Source organism: Bos mutus, chromosome 4 (assembly GCF_027580195.1).
Source record: "Bos mutus isolate GX-2022 chromosome 4, NWIPB_WYAK_1.1, whole genome shotgun sequence".
Lineage (NCBI taxonomy): Eukaryota > Metazoa > Chordata > Mammalia > Artiodactyla > Bovidae > Bos > Bos mutus.
Genome location: NC_091620.1, coordinates 18,091,083 through 18,115,285, shown reverse-complemented (window position 1 = coordinate 18,115,285; position 24,203 = coordinate 18,091,083). Strand labels below are relative to the sequence as shown.

The 24,203-nt window shown below is 52.6% G+C and overlaps 1 protein-coding gene across 13 annotated transcripts; it reads right to left on the bottom strand.

Moving 5' to 3' along the window:
• Positions 1–25: 25 nt before the first annotated feature.
• On the bottom strand, positions 26–23,878 carry ZNF775 (zinc finger protein 775). Of its 13 annotated transcripts, XM_070369145.1 has the most exons (6): positions 21,818–21,911; positions 13,054–13,255; positions 12,306–12,377; positions 11,533–11,597; positions 7,200–7,331; positions 26–2,297 (listed from the first exon to the last, which is right to left on the bottom strand). In XM_070369145.1, the coding sequence occupies exons 5-6, from the start codon at positions 7,201–7,203 to the stop codon at positions 787–789; spliced, it is 1,515 nt and encodes a 504-aa protein (XP_070225246.1). In that variant the 5' UTR covers positions 7,204–7,331; positions 11,533–11,597; positions 12,306–12,377; positions 13,054–13,255; positions 21,818–21,911; the 3' UTR covers positions 26–786. The 13 variants fall into 13 exon arrangements, with proteins under 13 accessions (XP_070225246.1, XP_070225247.1, XP_070225244.1 ...); XM_070369146.1 differs by lacking the exons at positions 13,054–13,255; positions 21,818–21,911 and adding an exon at positions 22,199–22,221; XM_070369143.1 differs by lacking the exon at positions 13,054–13,255 and having other exon boundaries at positions 21,818–21,884.
• Between the last annotated feature and the right edge of the window lie 325 nt (positions 23,879–24,203).

Sequence of the window (24,203 nt, the reverse complement as noted above, 5' to 3'; positions counted from 1 at the left end):
GCTTAGAAAGGACAAGGAGACCACGTGAGGAAGGCAGTCCTTCATTTCTCTCTTCTGTGACATCAGCATCAATAAGGGTCCCAGGCAGCGTCCACCGAGTGGGAGCAGCACGTTGGGCGCTCTCCCTCTGCAGGGCCCTTCCCAAGGAACCAAAGCCCAGTGAGACCACCCTCCGAGTCCCAGCCGTGACCATCATACACACACAACCCAGTCCTAGGCTCAGGCCGCCCAGGATAGCACCCAGGGTAGTGGGGTACTCAGGGTTGAGGGCCATCAAGCCATTCACGCCTTCCTAACACATGTATTGAGTGGCCTTTAAGTGCTGGGCGCTGGCCTTGCACTGGGGACATGCTTGCCCCTCGCCAGCTGCTGCTTCTAGCTCCCATCTGGGTATCGCTCAGTCTGTTGAGACTCCCCCCCAGGGACTGACCCTGGACGGCCACAGCTGACCAGTCCAGACTTGGGCCATCTCACCCAAGGCCTCCGACAGCCCCCTCATTCAATGCCTGAGAGCTGGGGTCCCACCTCCAAGGAAGGACACATCCAGGCTCCACAGTGTGGGATGTGATCTTATTTCTGCCTTCGGCCCTTCCCGGGACTTTTCCCGATCCCCTTTTGGGGACGCTCCAGGAATTTGTTGTCAGGTCTCGGAGCCTTGAGGAAGGCACCTTTGGAGAGGGTCTCAGCCCCTGCAGTTCTAAACGCCACCATTCCTGGTCACTCGCCCACAAGCACCAGGCAAGCCTCCTCCCTCCCCGCCCACGGGCCTGCGTGGGTCCAGCCTCACTAGAGCGCGTCTCCCTTGGCGCTGAGGGTGGGCGCCAGAGCCCCCAGGTGAACGCGCTGGTGCTTGAGCAGGTGCTGCTTCTGGCTAAAGCCGCGGCCGCAGGAGGCGCATAGGTAGGGCCGCTCGCCCGTGTGGTTGCGCCGGTGGCGCGTCAGGTTGGGCTTCTGGCTGAAGCGGCGGCCGCACTCGGGACACGGATAGGGCCGCTCCCCAGTGTGGATGCGCTGGTGGATGGTGAGCGCCGACCACCACGAGAAGCTCTTGCCGCACTCGTTGCAGATGAACTGACGTGGCTCACCCGGCGCCCCAGCCCGCGCCCGGCCCCACGGCAGGTCCCCTGGTCCCCGGGCGGGCGAGGGGCCCCGGGCCGGCGGCGACAGGCCAGGGACGACTTGGGCCGGCGGCTGGGCGGGGGCGGCGGGCGCGCGCGAGGGTAGGCCCGCAGGCGCCCGCCGGGCGGCGGGCGCGCCCGGCGCGCCGGGCTGGTGCGTGCGCTGGTGCTTCAGCAGGTGCTGCTTCTGGCGGAAGCGGCGGCCGCAGTGCGCGCAGGGGTGCGGCCGCTCGCCCGTGTGGTTGCGCAGGTGGCGCGTCAGGTTGGGCTTCTGGCTGAAGCGGCGGCCGCACTCGGGACAGGGGTAGGGCCGCTCGCCTGTGTGGATGCGCTGGTGGATGTTCAGTGACGACCACCACGTGAAGCTCTTGCCGCATTCGTTGCAGATGAACTGGCGTGGCTCGCCGGGGGCGGCGGGCCGGGCCCCGGGCGGGCGCCACCAGCCCTGGCCGAGCCCCAGCCAAGCCCACTCGGGGCGCCCCCTCTGGGGCCCCGGCCGCGGGCGCCGACCCCGGGGGGCTGCGGTGTCCCGCCGCAGCGCCTGCAACCCGGCGCGGGGGCCCTGGCGGTCCCGCGCGTGCGCGCGCTGGTGGATGCGCAGGCCCACCTGGTGGCGGAAGCAGCGCGCGCACTCGGGGCACGGGTGGGTGGCGGGCCGGGAGTGGGTCTTCTGGTGCTTCAGCAGGTGCTGCTTCTGGCTGAAGCGCCGGGCGCACTCGGGGCAGCAGAAAGGCCGCTCGCCCGTGTGGTGCCTCTGGTGGCGCGCCAGGTTGGGCTTCTGGCTGAAGCTCTTGCCGCACTTGCCGCACGGATACGGCTTCTCGCCCGTGTGCGTGCGCTGGTGGATCTTCAGCGACGACCACCAGCTGAACCTCTTCCCACAGTCCGGGCACACGAAGTGACCCTCGCCAGCAGGAAGAGCCGGGCTCAGGGGGCCGGAGGCCGCCCTCGGAGCCCGGCCTGCCCGCCCCACGGCCTGCTCAGAGGGAGGGGCCCACCTTGGACCCCCAGTCTCGTCCGGGTGCCCCCAGGCTTGAGACTTCCCCGCCGCCGTCTGGCATGGCGGGGGGACCCGACGAGGCCGGAAAATGTTCTCCTTATCCTTCTGCGAAAGCGCGGCCTGCGTCTGCAGCAGCCACTCTGGCTTCTCCTGCTTGATCTTCATCACCAGCCCATCTCCTGCCGGAGGCAAAGGGAGAGAGATCAGGGAGAGTCATTCGGTGGGTGCTGTGCTCCTAAGATGGAGGGAAAGGGCGGGTGGGGGGCAGGGAGCATCAGGAGGGTAGGGCAGGGTAGAAAACGGGACAGAAGAAAAGGATGCAGACGGAATATAGTAAAGGGAGAAGAGGAAATGGGGGAAAGGAGAAAGGAGAGACGAGGGAGAGTAGGAAGGACAATAAAGTCAGAGGAGTTGGAATGTGCAGGAGGGCAGAGAAGAAAGAAACGGTGCGTGTTGCAGGTGTCAAACACATCGCTGCCCGCCTCCTCTACCCTGAGGCCCAGGAGAGTCTCAGAAGATAAAGAAGCCAATCCAGGGGAGTCTTCTGACTCAGGGAGCAAGCAGAAAGTGGCCAAGTTTCAAAACATCTGGTTCTCGTCCTAAGAGGATGGACATGCTGGGCGCTTGCTGGATGAGTGCATGCCCAGTCCCCCAGAGGTTGGGCAACCAAGGCTGGCATCACTGCCAGGTGGCTCCCGGGCAACAGCTGTGGTGCATGATCACCTCACCCGCTTGGCAACTTCTCCTTTCTTCAACAAAACCAAGAACAAGAAACCCAGCCAGAAAGCTCTCAGGACCCGGAACAGGTTAAGTGTTGCCTTGTCCTGTACTAAAGGAAGCCTACACACCAGCGGCACACTCTGTTACTAACCCACCCTTTAGACCAGACTCAGGTCTGCCGGGAACTTTGCTTCCAGGCTCCTGGACATAAGCCATGATGGAAAAAGTCTGCTACAGACACCACATATACAGGCTATCTGAATTCCATTTATACAGAGGTCAAAAGCTGGCAACTGAAGGATGAGTTAGAGTTAAAACTAATGTCCCTGACAGAGGGTGCTGTGGTTGGAAGTGGGCCTGGGGCACTTCTGGTGTGTATATATATATATATATATATATATATCCATATATATATATACACACATATATATGTGTGTATATATATATATATATACATATATGTTCTGTGTTTTCTGTGTGTGTGTGTGTGTATATATATATATATATATATATATATATATATATATATTTCTCCTTGTGGATCTGGGTGCTGGTTACACAGGCATGTTCACTTTGAGAATTTATAGAGCCTGAGACCTGTGCACTCTTATGTGTGTTATATGTCAATAAAAAGTTTATGGCCTATAAAAATAGATGAAACAGGGACTTCCCAGGCAGTCCAGTAGTTAGGACTCCATGCTGCCAAAGCAGCAGATACGGGTTTGATCCCCAGGCAGGGAACTAAGACTCCACATGCTGTGCAGCCAAAAAAAAAAAAAAGTTGAAAAAAAAATAACTGTGAACAAAGGAGAGAAACCCTAAGCAACAGGTGCCCATCTTAAAAAGACAGTGACACAAACCCAAAGGAAGTAAGAGGAAAGAATCAACACAGACAAAAGCAGAGATTACAGGATAAAGGGAACAGAAAGATATAGAAAGGATTCTGATGAATCCCCAAAACCTATGTATAGACATATCAATTTGAAAAACCTATGTAAAATGGATTTTGTGAGAAAATAAATTAACAAATCTGACTCAAGACGAGGTAGAAACCATGTCTGCATAAACATAGAAGAGACTGAAAAGAAAGCTAAAGTTAGACCTCAAAAGTGGGTAACAGGTCACTTAACTGTGCAAACAAATTCTACTAAAACTTCAAGGGAAGGACTGTTCCAGCTTATATAGACCATGACTAGGCAGGCAGGGGGTGGGGGGTGGGGGTGGGGTGGGGTGGGGAATGTGCTGGGGAAGCTTACATGATACATGACCCCAAACAAGGCAAGGGTGCGGTACGCAGGAAATTATAGGTTTATCATTCTTTGAAAGTAGATGTAAAAAAACAAGCAAAAATACTGGCAAAGCAAGTTTGGCAATGTTAAGAGAACAACCTATCATGACTTTGCTGAATCTTCCCAGGAAAACAAAGATGCCTCAACACAGTTCATGACACTGACTTGTTAAATACCAAACACATATGCAGAGTACATCATGAGAAACGCTGGGCTGGAAGAAGCACAAGCTGGAATCAAGATTGCCAGGAGAAATATCAATAACCTCAGATATGCAGATGACACCACCCTTATGGCAGAAAAGTGAAGAGGAACTAAAAAGCCTCTTGATGAAAGTGAAAGAGGAGAGTGAAAAAGTTGGCTTAAAGATCAACATTCAGAAAACTAAGATCATGCCATCTGGTCCCATCACTTAAGGGGAAATAGATGGGGAAACAGTGGAAACAGTGTCAGACTTTATATTTTTGGGCTCCAAAATCACTGCAGATGGTGATTGCAGCCATGAAATTAAAAGATGCTTACTCCTTGGAAGGGAAGTTATGACCAACTTAGATAGCATATTAAAAAGCAGAGACATTACTTTGCCAACAAAGGTCCATCTAGTCAAGGCTATGGTTTTTCCTGTGGTCATGTATGGATGTGAGAGTTGGACTGTGAAGAAAGCTGAGTGCCAAAGAAATGATGTTTTTGAACTGTGGTGTTGGAGAAGACTCTTGCAAGTCCCTTGGACATCAAGCAGATCCAACCAGTCCATTCTAAAGGAGATCAGTCCTGGGTGTTCATTGGAAGGACTGATGCTGAAGCTGAAACTCCAGTACTTTGTGCACCTCATGCGAAGAGTTGACTCATTGGAAAAAACCTTGATGCTGGGAGGGATTGGGGGCAGGAGGAGAAGGGGACGCCAGAGGATGAGATGGCTGGATGGCATCACCGACTCGATGGACAGGAGTTTGGGTAAACTTCGGGAGTTGATGATGGACAGGGAGGCCTGGAGTGCTATGATTCATGGGGTCGCAAAGAGTTGGACACGACTGAGCGACTGAACTGAACTGAACCATTTCAATAGAGGTGGAAAAGGCTCACAATAAAATTCAACATCATTTCTGGAGGAAAAGAAGGAGAAGAAGAAGTTAGGAGGAGGAAGGGAGGGAGGGAAAAAGAAAAAAGAAAGGAAGAAGGCTCTTAGCAAGCTAGGAACATAAGGTAATTTCCTGAAGTTGACAAAGGAGTTGCACTAGAAACTGTAGCAAATGTAATAACCAAAGGCAAAAAATTAGAAGCCTAGTCCAATTAGGAACAAAGAGAAAAAAGAAAGATATATATAAATATTGGAGATTAAGAGAAAGCTGTCATTTGCTGATTATTATTAACCTATAACTATCATTTGCATGAGAATCCACTGATGAAGTTTGTATTAGAAACAAAAAGTTTCAACAAAACTACCAGCTTAAAAAAATTAAAATTCATAACTTTTTTAAATGGCAATAAAATAACTGTAAGTAGACCTACTGTATAAGCAAAACATAAAGAAAACTGTTACTTTACTGAATGAATACAAAATGTAAATAAAAGAACAGGTACATCATATTTCTAGATAAGAAGCTTTTCACTCCAAACCAACGTTCAAATTCAGTATAATCTTAATTAGGTAATTTATAAAATTTACTGTGTAGTAAGTCACCCACAAAGTCTAAAAATGATAAAGGAAGAATCTGGCTTATGCAACATTAAAAGCTAAAATACTATCCCCGCACACCTGTTAGAATGGCTAAAATCCAAAACACCAACAACGCCAAATGCTAGCCAGGATGTGAAGCAACAGGAACTCTCACTCATTGCTAGTAGGAATGCAAAATGGTACAGCCACTTCGGAAGACAGTATTGTCAGTTTCTTACAAAACTAAATATACCCTTACAATACAATCCAGCAAATCATTTTCCTATATATTTACCCAAAGGAGTTGAAAACTTATGTCCACACAAAAAAACCTCCCCACAGATGTTTACAGCAGCTTTATTTGTAACAGTCAAAACTCGGAAGCATCCAAGAGATGTCCTTCAGTGGGGGGCTGGATAAACAGCGGTGTACCATACAATGGGTATTATTCAGCGATAGAAAGAAATGCGCTCTCAAGCCATGGAAAGACACGGAGGAAATGTAAATGCATATTACTAAGTGAAAGAAGCCAATCTGAAAAAGTACACTGTATGATTCCAACTATATGACATTCCGGAAGGGGCAGAACTACGAAGACAGTGAAAAAAAGATCAGTGGCTGCCAGGGGTTGAAGGATCAGGGGGAAGGGATGAAGGAGGCAGAGCACAGAGGATTTTTAGGCAGTGAAACTGCTCTGAATGATACTATAGTGGTGGGTATAGGACGTTAAGCGTTTGTCCACAGAATGCACAACGTAAAGAGTGAACCCCAAGGTAAACTATGGACTTTATGTAATAAAAATGTATTAATAAAGGTGCATCAGTTGTAACGAATGCACCACCCTAATGCAACATGTTGATAATGGGAGAAAATGGGGACTTCCCTGGCAGTCCAGGGGTTAGAACTTCACCTTCCAATGCAAGGGGTGCAAGTTCAATTCCTGGGGAGCTATGATCCCATATGCCTCAGGGCCAAAACACCAAAACATAAAACAGAAGCAATACTGTAACAAATTCAGTAAAGACTGGAAAGATGGCCCACATTAAAAAAAAAAAAATCTTAAAATTTTTTTTAATAGGAGAAACTGGAGAGAGGGGGCATAGGGCACTCCCTGAACTTTCTGCATTTTTTCCTGTAAATGTAACACTGCTCTAAAAAATAAAGTCCATTTTTAAGAAGTCTTGACAGATGCAGTTGTTATTGACATGGCTGCTCCATAGTGAGCCAGGTAAGGTGAGGCTGTGAGTGAGGGTCTTTCCCACCAAAAAAAAAAAAAAAAAAAACCTAAAAACAATTATAAGCGTTGAATACACATAACCAACAGATAGATCAAGAGAACAGAAATATTTGATAAGTGATACACGGTAGCATTATACACAGTAGCATTCCAAGTCAACAGTGAAAGGCTGGCTTACCCATCAGTTTGCTGCTGCTGCTCAGTCACTTCAGTCGTGTCCAACTCTGTGCGACCCCATAGACGGCAGCCCACCAGGCTCCCCCGTCCCTGGGATTCTCCAGGCAAGAACACTGGAGTGGGTTGCCATTTCCTTCTCCAATGCAGGAAAGTGAAAAGTGAAAGTGAAGTCGCTCAGTCGTCTCCGACTCTTTGTGACCCCATGGACTGCAGCCCACCAGGCTCTTCCAACCATGGGATTCTCCAGGCAAGAGTACTGGAGTGGGGTGCCATCAGTTTAGGACCAACTAATTATTTGGGGGAAATATTCAAGTTAGATTTCTAGTTCATACAGTTTATAAAAATCAGTTCCAGATGGATTTAAGTGCTGGTTTAAAAGAAGCAAATACAAGTAGTAGAAGAATTAGGAGAATTTGTTTAGAATCCAGAAGTAATTGAAAATCTTCTTAAATAGGATGCAAAACATAAAAACTAAATTTAAAACACCTGTATGACAGAAGTCCCACATATGAGTCAAGTAGAAATGATTGTTTGGGGCAGCCTTTCCCAACAGAGCTTTCCACAAGAGTGAAAATGTTTTGTTGCATCCAAGCTGCCCAACACATGTGGCTTCTAGCCACTTATGGTTCCAGAGCACTTGAAATGTAGCGAATACAACCAAGGACCTGAACTTCTTTTCTTTCATTTAAATTAACTTAAATTTAAATAACCACATGTGGCTATTGGCCACCTACTGGATAGCGCACGTCTAGGAGAACACATATGCAGATATATAATAGGCCAAGGATTAATATTAATAGACCAAGGGGGTTTCCCTGATAGCTCAGTTGGTAAAGAATCTGCCTGCAATGCAAGAGACCCTGGTTTGATTCCTGGCTTGGGAATCGAACTATCCAGCTATCCCCTGAAGAAGGGATAGGCTACCCACTCCAGTATTCTAGCCTGGAGAATTCCATAGACTGTATAGTCCATGGGGTTGCAAAGTGTTGGACACAACTGAGCAACTTTCACTTAAAGGACCTCTATAGATAGATGAAAAGAGGCTTACCATCACTAGTAATTAACAAGTGCCAAATAACAGTGTAGCATCTCTTCACCCATCACTCCAGCAAATATTGAAGAAATTGATAATATCCTGACTTCATGATACACATGAAAACTACACAGGAGGATAAGCACAACATGGATATGCTGGGGGCATAAATGAATTCAGACTCTTTGAGGATAACTTGACAATGCCTATTAAAATTATAAATGTGTTCTATCTTTCTGTCATGTAAGGATGTGAGAGTTGGACCATAAAGAAAGCTTTATGAAGAATTGATGCTTTTGAACTGTGGTGTTGGAGAAGACTCTTGAGAGCCCTTGGACTGCAAGAAGATCAAACCAGTCAATACTAAAGAAAATCAACCCTGAATTTTCATTGGAAGGACTCGTGCTGAAGCTCCAATACTTTGGCCACCTGATGCCAAGAGCCGACTCATTGGAAAAGACCCTGATGCTGGGAAAGATGGAGGGCAGGAGGAGAAGGGGATGACAGAAGATGAGATGGTTGGATGGCATCACTGACTAAATGGATGCAAATGTGAGCAAACTCCAGGAGATGGTGAAGGACAGGGAAGCCTGGCATGCTGCAGTCCATGGGGTCGCAAAGAGTCAGACATGACTGATACACTGACTGAGCGACTGAACAACAACAATCCTTCACCTTTTCCACCCGGCAATTTCACTCTAGGTATTTATCCTAAGAAATACATGTGAGTCCAAAGAGGAATGTCCAAGTATATTCACTGAAGTGCTATTTGTAATAAGCAAAAAGGAGGATAACAATGAAATTACCTATCAATAACAATCTAATACAATGTTCTCTCCCTTCATAATGTGGGGAACTGTGCAGAGACTGAAAAGAGCTATATGTGCTCATGTGAGAAGATTTCCAAAAGATTTTAAGAGAAAACAATGACACATTAAAAATCAGTATCAGAAGTATGCTCCAATTTATGGAAAATAAAGCCATGCCTCTCTGTGGATATTCACATGCTCAATCCGGGCCAGTTTACACCAAACCCACGATGGTGGTCACCTGGCAGGTGATATGGACCACAGCAGGAATAGATGGACAGGCAGAGGGGACTTGCATTTTGTATGTGTTATTTGAATATTCTCATAAAAATTCAAACATTATAGTTTGTACATCTTTTAACTATCTTAGGAAATAAAGAGAAAACCTTCCCTTTAATCCAGTGGCCTTTAGTTCTGAGGCCAAAGAGCTCTGCTCCACTCCACAGCCTCACTGGCCCCACGAGAGCATAGAAACCAATGTGGTGACCCTGGTGGTAGGGCGAGGGAGGGAAGTGGGGGTTCCCTTACAGAAAGCACCCGTAAGGGGCCAGCTTTCCTCCTGGCAAAGCAATGCCATGGGTCCTCCCCAGGTGCTGCTTGTGAGAAATCATTTTATCAGGAGTAGTAATTTGAAAATGAAAGCAGTGATTTAAATTGTGTACTGGCAGCAATCAAAAACACATGTGTAATGAGTTTCATCAATTATAAAACATTCCCTTAGATGCACTGACTTGTTGGCCAGTGGACGTCTTTGACAGGCCCGGCTGTCCAGATTGGTGGTTGAGTAGTGAATCCAAAGTACAATCAGGTCAGAGGGGCACCACTGTCCCCAAGTGACGAGGCACCCATGAATGCCCCCATGTGTGCATGCTCAGTCGCCAAGTCATGTCCAGCTCTTTGCAACCCTGAGAACTATAGCCCACCAGGCTCCTCTGTTCATGGGATTTCCCAGGCAAGAATACTGGAGTGGGTTGCCATTTCCTTCTCCAGGGGATCTTCCTGACCTAGGGATCAAACCCCCATCTCCTGTTTGGCAGGTGGATTCTTTACCACACCACACTGCCAAAGAAGCCCACAAATGCCCCCAGAACCCCACAAAAGCCACTGCCTTTCCCTGATTAAACGTAGCCTAACATCCATCATGCTGGCTGATGCCTCAGAAGGCTCACCCTCCCAGCCAGATGTATAGTGGAGCCTGAAAGCCTGAATCCACTGCTCCAGGGCCCTGGGGGGGCATACATGGCTGAGTTGTATGGGGAGGCCCTGAAGCCCGCGATGGTGGGTATGGACCCTTGACCTTCATGCTCTGGGACTTCGGTCGTCCCGGGCACCTTCCCCTAGGGATCAGACACTGACACAGAGGGAAACAGGCCTCTGCCTGCCGGTTCCAAGGGTACTGCTCCTCAGTCAGCATAAAGATGCATCATTTTTAAAACGTCTTCATGGTTCAGAAGAAACAGAGAGGAACAGAGGGCTGTCGCTTCATGGGTACAGGTTCTGACGTTACGGGACATGTCAGGAAATGGATGGTGATGATGCTGTGCCTCTACGTGAATGTCCTTCGTGCCACTGAACTGTACCCTCCAAAGGGGGCAAAGTGGTAGATTTCATGTTTTGTATGTTTCACCACGGTTTTAAAAATACATTCAAATACAAATAAAAAAGTAAAGGGTACTTAAAAGAGGTAAAGTCTCAATTATGTTCAAACCTTCAGCCGTCCAGAAGAGTCATTCCTTCAGCCCGGCCAGCAGGCGTGGGAGCCTGGAAGGCTGCGGCCCGAGGGGTCCCCAGGCCCCAGGGTTTTCCCACCTCTTCCTGGTGGAGGAGCTGCCGTATGGGCAGAGAAAGCCTGGTGGAGCCCACTGCTCGTGTCTGAATTAGGATCCCCCTTATTAGTTTATGTGGGCAAAAGGGTCCTGCAGGGACAGTTAGGGACTTTGGGGAAGGTCATGGACACACTGCTATATTTAAAATGGCTAACCAACTAAGACCTGCTGAACAGCACATGGACCTCTGCTGCATGTTATGTGCCAGCCTGGATGGGAGGGAGGTTTGGGGGAGAACGGATACATGTATCTGTATGACCGAGTCCCTTCACTGTTCACCTGAACATATCACAACATTGTTAATTGGCTATACCCCAATGCAAAATGTTTTTGGTGTTAAAAAATTAAAATTTGGGGGGAAAAAAAGGAGCCCTGCAGCTAAAACGTTTGGAACCATCTGCCCTAGGTTTTCCTGTAACTACTTTAATGTTGGCGTCACACACACACACACACACACACACACACACACACACACACACACACACGAGTGCTCTCAGCATTCAAAGTGACAGCCTGGGCGGGTGGGGAGACTGGAAGTGGGTGGCTCAGCTCACTGCCAGGTGTCAGGACTCAGTCGCAGAACAGAAGAGTGTCATAGAGCATACTGGCCCTCTGTGAGCCAGTGTTTTCTTTCTTTCTTATTCTGTTGCCTGATTTTTGTCTCACCTTAGGTCCACCGTAGTAATTGTCCTGGGGGCGGGGGCTGCTCTGGGGCCTTCGGGGAAACTCCCCTGGAGGGAACAGGAGGTAAAGAAACCTGGTCACTGTGCCCACGAGGGGCAGAGTGCCCAGGTCCCGCCCCCTCTCTCAGGCTCAGAGCTCCCATCAGCCCGGCCGCACCCTCTGCAGGGCCTGTTGCAGAGGCTGGGAGAGCGGGTCTTAGACCTGGGGCTGCTCCATCCTGGAAGCAGGAAGCGGGCACCTGGGGAGGGGTCTCCAGAGGGCACTTCCCATGTTCAGTGGTGCCCGCCCCCTGCCCGGGAGACACCAGGACTAACGGCTGTGTTTTCCCACCACCACCACCGGCTCTAAGTGCATCAGCTGAGACAGACCCAGGAAGCTTTCATGGACCGAACTGGAGATGCTCTCCTGACAGACAGACAGCAGGGCTTGCTTGTTCTAACCACGTGTCTTCCCCAGAGCTCTGGCTTCCAGTACACAACCAGCAAGAACACGGTGTACTCCCTGATCTAGCACTAACGGGGTATGTGGTGGTGTGTATATGTGGGGTGTGTATGTATGTGGCGTGTGTATGTGTGTGCACCTATGCCTGACAAGCAGGGCCTGGGCTTGTCCAGCTCTTAGCCCCCTAGTCTGTATCTGCTCCATCCTTTCCCAGACTGTGGGTCTACTGGCCACCAGCAAGCCCTGCTCAGCTGCAGAGGGACAGGGCAGGGGAGGAGGCGGCGGGGGACTCCCACCTGCCCACATGCTCTTACCTGTGCCGCCAGCCAGGCCATTCTCCATCCCCGGAGGTCCGTCTGCATCAGCCTGGCTCCCCGCCCGGCCGTCTGTGGGTGGGATGGAAGCAGAAGAAGAGGGTTGGCCCGAGACAAATGGACAAATGGACCTCACACAGGGTGGTCCCTTTTATTTTTTTAATTTGGCCACATCGCACAGCATGTGGGATCTTAACTCCCCAACCAGGAATGGAAGCTGTGCTCCCTGCAGTGGAAGCAGGAGCCTTAGCCGCTGGACCACCAGGGAAGTCCTCAGTCCCACTCTTTCACGTCTCTCTACCTATGGCTTCCATTGAAATGTGCAAGAATTTTCATAGCGCATATATAGCTACTCAGCAGGTAAAATGTGTACAATTCCCACTTTCTAAAGAAAAAACTGAACCCCTCAACATGCGCCCAGTCACGGAGGTGGCTGGATGGCACAGCTGGGCAGGGTCCTGGGGCTTCTGATGTCCACACTCTCAACACCTGCAGGGTGAGGGATGCAGGAGGCCACACGTGAGAATCAGGAAACTCTTTAATTCTAGAGACCCCTCCTTATGGGCATGAGGACACCCTGGCAGGGGGGGCAGAACTGACCCTCCAAAATCACCAGCCCCCTGTCTTTCAAAGCCCCCGTCCATGTCCCAGTGAAAAACCCTCCTGGGGCCTCCCTGCCATCCCCCCCACCAGCATGGGAACACACACACGGCCAACCTGGGTCCCAGTGGCCTGGTCCTTCACCCACCACTCTGGGCTCACGGTGAGCATTAAGCTTGGGTCTTTGGAGCATCTCCCAACTGGCTCATCTGGTGCCTGGAACACGATCAGGACAGGATCCTGCTGCTCTGTCGCCTCCGCCTGGGGTGCCCCCTTCCCAGGTCCCTGTGTGGCCACTGCCCCTTCCAGGCCCGAAGGTCACCAGCTCTGAGTGGTCTTCCCTGGAGACCCTGTGTACAATCACAATCCTGGCTCCACCTCCCATTCCTCCCCAACACTTCCGCCATCCGACAGGGTATTTCCTTGTCTGCTTATCCCCGACACGTCCATGTCGGGGGCTGGCACCAGACAGCCGTGTGTGGCACCAACAGGCTGCCAGCTGCGGGCACTCAGAGGTACAGCAGCTGCCCCGTGGTGCTGTGGGTGGCCCCTCCTGAGGACACGGATCTCGTTTCCCGTGCCAGTAGCCCCCTTGGCCTCCCTGCACTCCCAGTGGGCCCCAGCCTCTGCCCCACATACCTGGGCTCCACCACCACTCAGGCACAGGGGCCCAGCCCCCACTTGCTCTGCACCTCAGGCCCCAGACGGCCTCCACACTTCCCTCTCCCAAGTCCCCTCCCCTCCCAGCAGCCACTCTGGGGCAGGGACCCAGGCTGGGAATCTGAGTGGGGGGTCAAGGGTGTCAGGGAAATACAAATCTGATAGAAAAGTCTGTCTCCCTGTTGAGAAAAGGGAAAGAGACTCCCTCCCCTTTCTTTCCTTTTCTTTAGAAATCTAACTGGAAGCCCTTTCTCTCCCCCTTCAATGTATATGTAAATCTTTTGAAAAGTTCACTCAGTCTCTTGCCAGGACCCTTTCTCGAGGACCTGGAGCCATCTCTTCGAAGTGCAAATGTCAAGGGATCAGCAGCCAGTGTCCCCTCCCATGGAAGGTAGGAGCCTAGCTCAGCAGTGCCCGGCTCCAAGATGCAAACCTCCTCCCATCCTCCCCGAGATCCAGGAAGTGTGTGCTTCCTTTGCAGGAAGGCAGTTAGCTCTCCCGGGTGGCCGCCAATTCCAGGTGAATGTAGGGGAAACTGTGTGACGAATGGTGCTATCAGGTCCCTTCACCCAGAACCGGTTATGCTTTCCCTCGAGAACACGTGCGTAGTGGGGTCGCATCTGCTGGGCTATAAGGTAGCATGACATTTCTCTCTGTCTTTGCAGTCTTTTAGTGTGTCGCCTGTGACGTGCATGTTGCTGGCTTAATGCTTATCCAGTAATAAAACTGTTTCTTTCTCTTCTATCTTGGTGCAGAGCTTTCCAGGGTAGGAAGGAGATTTTGTTTTTAATTCTATTTCTCCCACATGAATCTGTTATATACTCCTGCTGTGGGTTCTCAGAGATGCTGAAACCTGCCTGAGGTGCAGAAGAAACAGGGCCTCAGGGCCCCTGATGGATGCTGGTGCACCTGCCTTAGCACCACCTCTTCCCTCCAGGTTGCCACCTGCTTCTTCCCCACCTGGGGCCTGAGTCTGTGAAGAGAGCTGTCCTGGGCTGGTGGGAAAGATCCAGGGCCCTGGAACTGTGGGGCAGCTTCTCACCAACTGGAGATTCAACATCTGCCCAAGGAGACTCAGACTGCTGGTGAACAGGGAGGTCACCTCAACGCAGGGAATCTCAGATGGAGGGTGGAGGCTCAGGCCACAATTCAGGACAAGGACAGTGGGTGGGTCTTGGCTTCATTCATGAAACCCCTACACAACACAACTGAGGCCTCTCCAGCCAAATCAAATCTATCCTGGTTGATCCGTTGTGTCTTAGGAGATATCCAGGAACTCAAAATAGTCTCAGATGGCAGAAGGGCTTCGATTCTTGGTGACCAGTTCACAGGGAGTCACCAAGCGGCTCATGGTCCAACAAAGACCAGAAGTGGAAATGGAAGGAAGGGACCCTCATGGGCCGAGGGGAAGAAGGGAGAAAGGACAGGGCAGGGCACAGGAGGAGAGGCACAGGGAATAAGAGCGGAGACAGGGGCTGTGTCTCGGGGGTCCACCTCCACCTGTGTACTCCGAGGGATGTGTCTGGAACCCAGGCCGACAGGAGCCCTGCAGGCCAACCCTTGAGATGGCCAGACCTTGGAAGGGCCCAGTGTGCAGTGGTATCTTTCCAGGACGGCAAGGCCACAGCACACCTCAGCCTGCCACATGGCACTGGCTGCTCCTTCTCACCCACGAGACACATCGCTCCGCTGGCTGGAGGGAGACATGCCCAGGGACCCAGTGAGCAGAACACCCCGGCCGTGAGGGGACTGGTCCCCATCCATCAGCACCCCGACTCTGGCCTCTGATGACCTCTCCCCTCCCAGCCTGGCAGGTCCCGTTGGGGGCAGGACACCCACCAGGGCCAGGTCTCGGTTCAGGGCCCTGTCGCCTCCCCCTTCCCGGCCCTGTCTCTGGGTCAGGCCCCCGTGGGGACGAGAGCCCCGGGATGGGAAGGCCTCTCGGGCAGCTGCCATGACAACCGCCAGGCCACATGATGAGGGACTGTGGTCCACAGCAGGGCCTGCAGTCTGGGGGGACAGGGGAGGTAACAGAGGAGCTGTGGGCTCAGCGGGAATTTGAGGAGGGGGAGGCGCTCAGTGGCCATTGTTGGACAAAGCCCATGGGCTGGAAGGGGCAGTGCGGGGACATGTCCAGGCCACCCCGCCACATCCGCCTGATCTCAGGGCCCTGGATCTTCCCCACCAGCCCAGGACAGCTCTCTTCACAGACTCAGGCCCCAGGTGGGGAAGAAGCAGGTGGCAACTCGTGTGGCCTTTGTCACCAGTGGAGCGGGACTGGCCACGTGCCCTCCACCGGGAACTGAGGCTTCCAGGGTGGCACCACCCAAACTTCAGCCAAAGCCCAGCTCCCAGGCCGGCTCCCCTCCAGGGCCACACCTAGGTCTTCATCCTCAGCCACTGCTGGCTTTGCCCAGACCCCTCCCCATGGGAAACTGTGGACAGGGGGCAGTCTTCTCAAGGTACTCTCCCCATCAAGCTGACTGCCCCCCTGCCCTCATACCAGCAGTCAAGACCCCCAGCAAGGAGCACAGGCCAGTGTTTGGCAGGGGATGGGCAAAGGCTCACGAGCTCCAGCCAGCCTCCACCCTGACAATGTGCTCTCAGAGTCCTCTGGGGACACACAGACCCTGTCTGTCCTTACCTCATTCACTGGGGAGGGGGTGTTCCCTGGACACCTCGGTACTGAGCTGGCTCTGGGAGAAAGAGGGGCTGGCCAGCCAAGACTCATTAGGGACCGGGAGACAGACAGTGTACCAAGCACTCAACAAGCATCGCCCACTTCATCCTAAGGATACACGGCTCCAGCTCCAAGACGCTGAGCAATTTGCTCAAGGTTACACAGCTAGGAAGGCTGCAGCCAGAACCTAACAAGCTGGGATAGGCCAGGTGGGTTGGCCCACCCCAGCCATTGTGCCTTCTCCTGGACCGTGCCTTCTCCTGGACCACGCCGTCTCTAAGAGAAGGTGAGGGATGCATCAAACCTTAAGCTACCAGGACCTCATTCAGGAGTCTGGCCTCTGTACTCACATGTGGTTATTTAAGTGTCTATAAATTAAGTTAAAAACTCAGTTTCTCAGTCATGCTGGCCACGTTTCAAGTGCTCAATGCCCACATGTGGCTAGAGCTAGCATAACATCCAATGGAAGAGAAGATTTCCAAGTTCATGAAGTTCTGCTCGAGATATAAAGCTCCAGGGAGTGGGGGTGGGGGGGTCCTGCCTGCCTGGGCCCGAGATGGAGAAGGTGCTCAGTTTATACTGAATGAGTGCATGGAATGGGAGGACTGACGAGGGGGGGTCCCCTGGCCCCAGGGCTTCATCACAAATGACAGACACCTCAGGATGAGCTAACGATGTCCTCTGCCTGGAAAACGGAGTTCAGTGCACATCAATGGATATTTCATTTAAGGTTTACAGTCACAGGTGGTTGCCAAGGGGGAGGGCATCGGGGGAGGGATGGATTGGGAGTTTGGGATTAGCAGAGGCAAACTATTATATAGAGAATGGATAAACAACAGGGTCTTCCTATAGAGCACAGGAAACTATATTCAATAACCTGTGATAAACCACAGTGGGAAATAGTAAAAAAAGAATGTATATATATGCATGTATATATACCTTCTTTATTATGTATATATATGTATAACTGAATCACTTTGCTGTCCAGCAGAAGTTACATCATTGTGAGTCAACTATACTTCAATTAAAAGGATATTGATAAAATACAATCATAGGCACATGAGAAGAAACTGATCTGAACACTCAATGCACACAAACTCATCCGGACATAATCCTATCTCACATCCAACACGGCTGACTACACACAAGTTTAAAGATACAGAAATGCAGAGATACTCACACATACAAGAACGCTTGCAAAACTACACATGCAAAGTACAGAGAAACTGAAATATGAAGAAATCCACAAACTACAGATCCACTGAGAGACAAGTGTGCCACCGTGGACCGCATGAGCACAAGTCACTACCCTTCCAGCACTGTGACTCCCTGCTGACACAAGTGTCCTCGGGAGCTACGACCAGCCCTCCAGGTCCACTGCTCCAAGGAACGGAACTCGGGGGGCACCGAGGCCACAGGGAGCTGGGAAGCAATAGGGAACAGTCACCTGCTGGGTCGCCTGTGGGGTGAGCTGAGGGCAGGGGCGGCGTCAGTCAGCACGGGGAGAAGCTGGAAGGGCGCAGAAAGCTCTAGAAAGAAGATGAGGCTGGGCCCAGCAGGCCAGGGCAGCCCGAGACTCAAGGCCAGGCTGGAGGGGTCCAGCCAGGAGGCGACAGCAGGCCGCCCCCACTCCCATGGGAAGCTGAGCCTCCGAGTCTGCCCCTTGCAGTCTGCTCCCAGCGCTGCCCCTACTCAGGCCCAGGCACGCAGGGACCCAGAAACAGGGGCCCTGAGTTCTAGCTCCATTGCCCTGGGCAAATGATTGCTCCTCCCGGCCTGGGTTCCCAGTGGTGAAGGTGACAGAAAACGCCTGCTCTGGGGGTCTGCTGCCAACATCAGGTGGGGAAACACTCAACTTCCTAAAAGCCTGTAAACCGTCTTTTCTCTACCATCACCGGGCCTGAGAACAACCCACGCCCAAAGGTTCTGAGCCCTCTCCCCAGACACCCTCCCTACCGGCTCACTCTAAACTGGCCCTCTTTAAGCGGCTTCAGAGTCTCCAGAGGCCCCCGGAGCCCACACGGGAACCCCACGCTCTGCTCAGCAACGGGAGCTGGCCTCCCAGGGGAGCAGGGCGTAGACAGCTCTCAGGGGCAAGGCTGCTTGCAGAGCCAGGCTCCACAAAGCAGCTCCAGGTACCATCTCTCCCAGGAGATGGAGGCTGAGCCGGGAGGATGGTCTCTTCCGGCCTGAGTGGGGCAGGGCCTGAGAGCCAGGCAGGGGGCTGGACTAAAGAGCCCTGGACACTCCACCGGCTCAGCTCAGGCAAGCCCCAGGACCTCACACCCGACTTTACTGGGGGGAAAGGGGCTCGTCCAGCCTCTGTCTCCCAGGAGACAGCCCCCAGGCCCTCTTCCAAAGCCGATCCCAGGCAGGCCACTTGCACAGGAGGCCTGGTCCCTGGGCATGGGCTCTGGCTGGCCCCTGGATAATCAGCACCCTTTCTGAACCCCCATCCCAGGACCCACCAGACCTCACACCTCCCTCTCCTCCAGAGTTTATGACCAAGGAGGACACGCAAACCAATCCCCAACAAGTGGCTTTTAAATGATATCAAAAAGGCAGGACAACTGCTGTTCCCACTTTCTAGGGCCCTGTGCTGAGGACAGACAGGCAGGCAGACTAGGCCAGGCCACGTGAGCATCACCTCCGCCCCCACCTGCAGGCCTGCCTCCATCCCACATGCCAGCATCAGGCATGCCCAGCATCTTTCTACAAGTCCCACAGCACCTCCCAAGCCCCTCCAGGGCCCCCACCCCATCTCCCTGTCTCATCGCCCTCCCTGTTCCACCCTCATTCCTGGGGTCTATTCACCACTGGATCAGGTGTCCCCCTGCACCGCCTACTGTTACGGCTCCTAAGTGCCGCCCCATCCCCTCCTCCTACGCCAGCATCTTCAGGCCTTGGACTCCCAAACACCATGGTCCTCAGTCCCAGGAGAGGGGACGAGGCAGGCAGCAAGGGGACGGGGCAGGCCGGCACCCCATAGAGAGACCAGGCGGTAGGAAGGAGGAGCCTAGGACCGGGAGGCCTGAGACCTGGGGACCCGGCTTGCTTCTGGTTAGCCAGGTGGCCCTGGACCAGCCAGTCTCCTTCCCTGGGCCTCTGTCTCCATCTGCAAACAGAAATCACTCTTGGTCCTCTGCGGAGAATTGTTCCACCAAGCAGTGCAGGCAAACATTGCGAAAGGACTCTGGGAAAGGTTCACGAGGTGCAAAAGTTCTTTTTAGGTCGCTGCATGGCCATCACCCGCTCCCTGCTCCTCAGCTGGACCTCAGAATGGTGCCTCATGGCTGCCCTGATAGGAACAGCCCAATTTAGGGACTTCAGTCTCAACATCCCCTGGGAACCTATCCCGTCACGCCCACCTACCTCCCAGAGGTCCCGGGTTCAACCCCACACCAGTCCGCAAGGGCCCGCCTTCTGGGACTCCTGCCCCACCAGCCCTGCCCGACCTTTGCCGGGACCGCCCCACTCCCCGCCTGCCCGCCCCAGGCCTGCCCCCGCCCATGGCATCCACACTGCCAGTTTTGCTCGCCCACTTCCTTTCAGAAGACAGAGCAGCACACATATTCTTCTGCCCCAGTCCAAGACTCAAGAGCCTGCCAGGATTTCGGGACCCCAGTTACCTGACCAAAGACAAGGAATGAAACCGGCTGCTGACAGTACTTGGAAGTGTTATCACATTTTAATTCATAAACGCTTTTCCAATCCCGCGCTGTATTCACAGGAGCATGACAAGGATAAGGAGTGTTTCCCCTTTTTGGATGAGTTAGAGCTCAGGTCTCCTTCTGCATAGCCTGTCTGCTACTTTCCTGCAGGCCACCCCCATCCTAGGAAACCTGAGATTCCACAGCTTACCCCTCACCAAGGGGGTAAGCTTCCACCAAGGGGTGCACGGACCAGCTCTACACTTTGCCCTGGGCATCCCTTGCCCCTCCAGGGGGGACTCTCCAGGCCTCTCAAAACTCTCAGCACCTTTCACTACTGCAGAGTGCAGCCCTCACAGTTCACAAGCCACTAAATCGTACTAGTGCTGTTTTAATACCTCCAACACCTGCCATGGCTACAAGCTTCAGCTCACCTGGAAGCAGCACCCATATTACAGCTCACCTTGCTCTCCAATCCATCCACCATCCAGACTCAGAGCAATTTTCCTCAAATTACAGTTTAAACATGATACTCCTTTGCTTAAAAACTTCAGCGGGTCCCCAGTACTTTCAGGTACTTCTACAAATTTTTTGCCAAGACCATTTAAAATCTGGCCTCTGAGCACCTCTCACTGCACCATCAACCTACCCCACTGTCCCCAAATGCAGCTCCCTGACCTTGCTGTGTCTGGAACACCTGTCATCAGTCTTGGAATACCCTTGCCCAACTCTTCTCTGCCCAGACCAAACCAGGGATCACTTTCACCAGGAAGCCCGTGTGGATTCACCAGGCTCAGAGCAAGGACCTTCTCCATTTAACCTGTGCACCCACCCAACCCAGTACCATCCACATGGTACAATAATATAATTTGTCTCAAAAGCATGACTGTAAACATCTAAACACAGGGAGCCTTTCTCTCCCCAACACCCAGCACAAGATCCAGCATGCTGTAAACCATTAATATAAATGTTAACAAAGGAATATTTAAATAAAAGAAACATAAGTCCAAAACAGATTAGAAGCACAGAACCAGGGAACCTTAGAGCTGAAAGGAGACTAATACCCTCTAACCTCTTCATTTTACAGATGAACCCTGGGACCCAAAATGGACACCTCATAGTGGAGTCTGGCCATCACGGGCCTTGCCTGGGGGCTTTGGCCACACCCCATCCCAGGTCGGGAGGACCAAGCACGCACCAGGCTCCATCCTCCCAAAGGGCTGGAGCGGGACCGCATCTCCACCTTCAGGAGGGAAGAAACCCCCAGCGCCGACCCCCATCCCCACTAAGATCTTGGCTTCCTGTGCCGGTCTTCCTGGAATGGAGGTTTCGGGGAGACCCTACACACACACACACACACACACACACACACACGCCCCTTCGATTTCCGTGGTGCTTCCCTCTCATTGTTCTCGCCCCCAAGCTCGGGCCCATTCATTTAATCATTTATTAAGCACCTACTATGTGTCACTCTGCGGCGAGCACTGGGGTTCCCGCCCCTGCAGGAACTCGGTCTCTGGGGGAGGCTGGCATCACTCCCAAACATCGGGACCGTCTCTGGCAGAGCGCGCCCAGAGGCGGGCAGGGGAGGCCGAGGGGCAGTCCCCCCAACCCCAAGCTCACCTCCCCGCCTCTCCAGCTCTCACGCCCCCCGTTCCAGCTCTGCCCCGGCCTGCAGCCCCTCTCCACGCACGACCCGAGCCCGTTTTTCCCGGGGAGCTGTGCGAGGGTGGGGAAAGTTCGGGACTGAGAGCGCGAGGGGCGGGGGTCTCGAGGGACCCCGGAGGCCGCCCCCAGCCCGAGGCTGGGTATAAACGGCGCGGGAGGAGCCGGGCGCTGGCCCTCGACACGGCCCGTCCCTCCGCACGCCCCTCCCCGCCCAGATTCAGAGGGACTCGGAGGGAGGGGACGGGAATAAATACCTTTGACTTTGTGGCTAAGGTTAACGGGAACTGCCACCCCGGGGCGACTTGGGCACTGCGCTCCCCGGGCCCCGCCAGTCCCGGGGCGGGCGGGGCGGGCCCGTACCCCTGATTGGCTGGCGGGCCCGGCCATCCCCGGGGCCGCCCCGCCATCTGATTGGCTGAGCGTCTCAGATGACCAGTTTAGCCCTATCGGAGCAGCCTGCGGGGCGGCCCCTTTGTTCTCCAGAGCCAATGGCTGGGGCGAGCCGGCTGACCCCGCCTCCAGTGAAACCAGCTCCGGCCCAGCCGGACTTTAAAGCTCTGGCCGCCGGGCGGGCGCCGGGCTCTGATCGCCCAGTGGGGGAGGAGGGATGAAGGCGATGTCTGGTAACTGGTGACCTGACGGTACCGCAGCACCCGCTCCTCCCATCCGCCGAACTCTCCCCTCCCGGTCCTTGCCCCGCAGACGCGCGCTCTGAAACCGTTCCAGTCGCTGGGCCACTCTCGGTCCGACGCCAGCTGCGCGCCCGCACCGCCGTAGGAGCCAGAATCTGGAGGAAAAAAAAAAAGATACACAGAGCCCGCTCCAATGCTCACACTCGAGTGTGCATGTATCATGGTGGTGGCACTTTGCACGACAGCACACCAGGTGTTAGAGAGATGTTCGCGTCTCGTGTGACCAGAGAGATATCGCCCTCCGCACCCGCGCGGCCCTAGGCACGTCGTAAGTGCGTGATAAACGACCCCGGGGTTTCCAGGAGAGACTTAGACATCATTAAATCCAACCCCTCGCCCTGCAGTTGAGGAAACAATGAACTAACTTTCCTGAGTGGAGTGCGACTGCTGATTTAGAGGCAGCGTTCAGATGGCCAAGCAGGGTCTTAGTCCTTCAGAAGAGAGGATTTTCTCATCTACCCACCCTGATCGGAAGGAAATGCTCCTTTATAAAGTCAATAAAATTCCTCATTGCCAGCTCAAAATGGGCCGGCCAGCTAGGGCAACTCCCACGGGCACACTCTGTCCGGAACTGCTTAGAAACCGCCTTTGGGACATGAGGTTGATACAGAGAAAAGCCAGGGCCTCACTCTGAGACTTCCTACAAACCTTACTGTTAAGCCGTTGGATCTTACTCTAATCAGTCAGCAACTGTCTACTAAGCGTTTGCCCGCGAGCTCAGCTGTTGTTTAGCCTCATATCACAAGAGGAACCGGGAGCCCAAGATTCTATGTTTTGCCACAGTCTTCGTGTGCAGTTTTGTTCTGTTTTCTTTTTAACAAAAGATACTTTCTGTCCCTGGACTTTGACTTATTCATCTGTAAGAGTTAATAATTTCCTAGTTACAGTCAGCTGTCCACATCTGCTGATTCCACGTCCATGAATTCAACCAATAGCCCAATGAAAATATGCAGGCGAAAATAAAAGAAAGTTCCAAAAAAAGCAAAATTTGAATTTTCCCGGGTGCAGGCAACTGTATATAGCATTTACATTAAGTATTATAATTATCTAGAGGTAATTTAAGGTATACAAGAGGACATGAGTGACTAAGGTTATATGAAAATGCAATACCATTTAAAGAAGGGACTCCAACATCCAAAGATTTTGCTATTCAGGGGAGTCCTGGAAATAATCCCCTGAAGATCCTGAGAGACCCTGGGTTTTTGCAGGGCCCTAATTGGTTCTATGGTCTACAGAAGCATTTGTAAAGGGTAAAACCCTACCCAGTGGCCAGACATCCCTAGGTTCAGTTCAGTTCAGTCTCTCAGTCATGTCCAACTCTTTGCGACCCCATGGACTGCAGCACACCAGGCCTCCCTATCCATCACTAGGTTATCAACCCTTTAAAGAGTCTCCGTCATCTTATTTTCTAGAGTACCTAGGAGGAAGTTCAACCAAGACTTACGGAATTCCTGTGTTATAGTTCCGCTCTGCCACTGGCTGTGAGTGGGAAAGTCATCTCCACTCTCTGGCCTGCTCCCTCTTTCAACAGAGTGAAAGACTTCCTCCAGATGGACATTTCATGACCAAGCCTGCTTCAAGGGTGGAAAACAACGAAGCACATCTGGGATCCTATTTCCCTTGATGGAAAACAAGAGGGAGGCTGCACATGCGTGTTTGTGAAGGCACAGGGAAAATGTCAGGAAGGCCACCCCCGCACTCTTTACTGGATGCAGAGAGAAAAGCCACAAGGGGGGGTGGGGGTAGGGGGGCTGGAGTGGGGGAAAGTAAAGGATAACTTTCACCTTAAAAAACCTAAATATCTCTTCATTGTTAAATTTGATAATTTAATACTTTGTAATTGTAGAAGGAGGGGGAAAAAAAACCCTGGACTCTTTAGAAGGGGAGGTCCTCTTAGCAGCATGTTGACCCCTCCAATGGGGCCATCCCTCACATGCCCTGCTGAGCA

Coding starts and splice junctions, on each gene's coding strand:
- ZNF775 (XM_070369134.1), bottom strand. CDS start 21,950: ATGGCCGGGCCCGCCAGCCAATCAGGGGTACGGGCCCGCCCCGCCCGC. Junction 12,378..21,817: donor CCTTAGCCACAAAGTCAAAG/GTATTTATTCCC, acceptor TCCCACCCACAG/ACGGCCGGGCGGGGAGCCAG. Junction 2,298..12,305: donor TGGCCTGGCTGGCGGCACAG/GTAAGAGCATGT, acceptor TGCCTCCGGCAG/GAGATGGGCTGGTGATGAAG.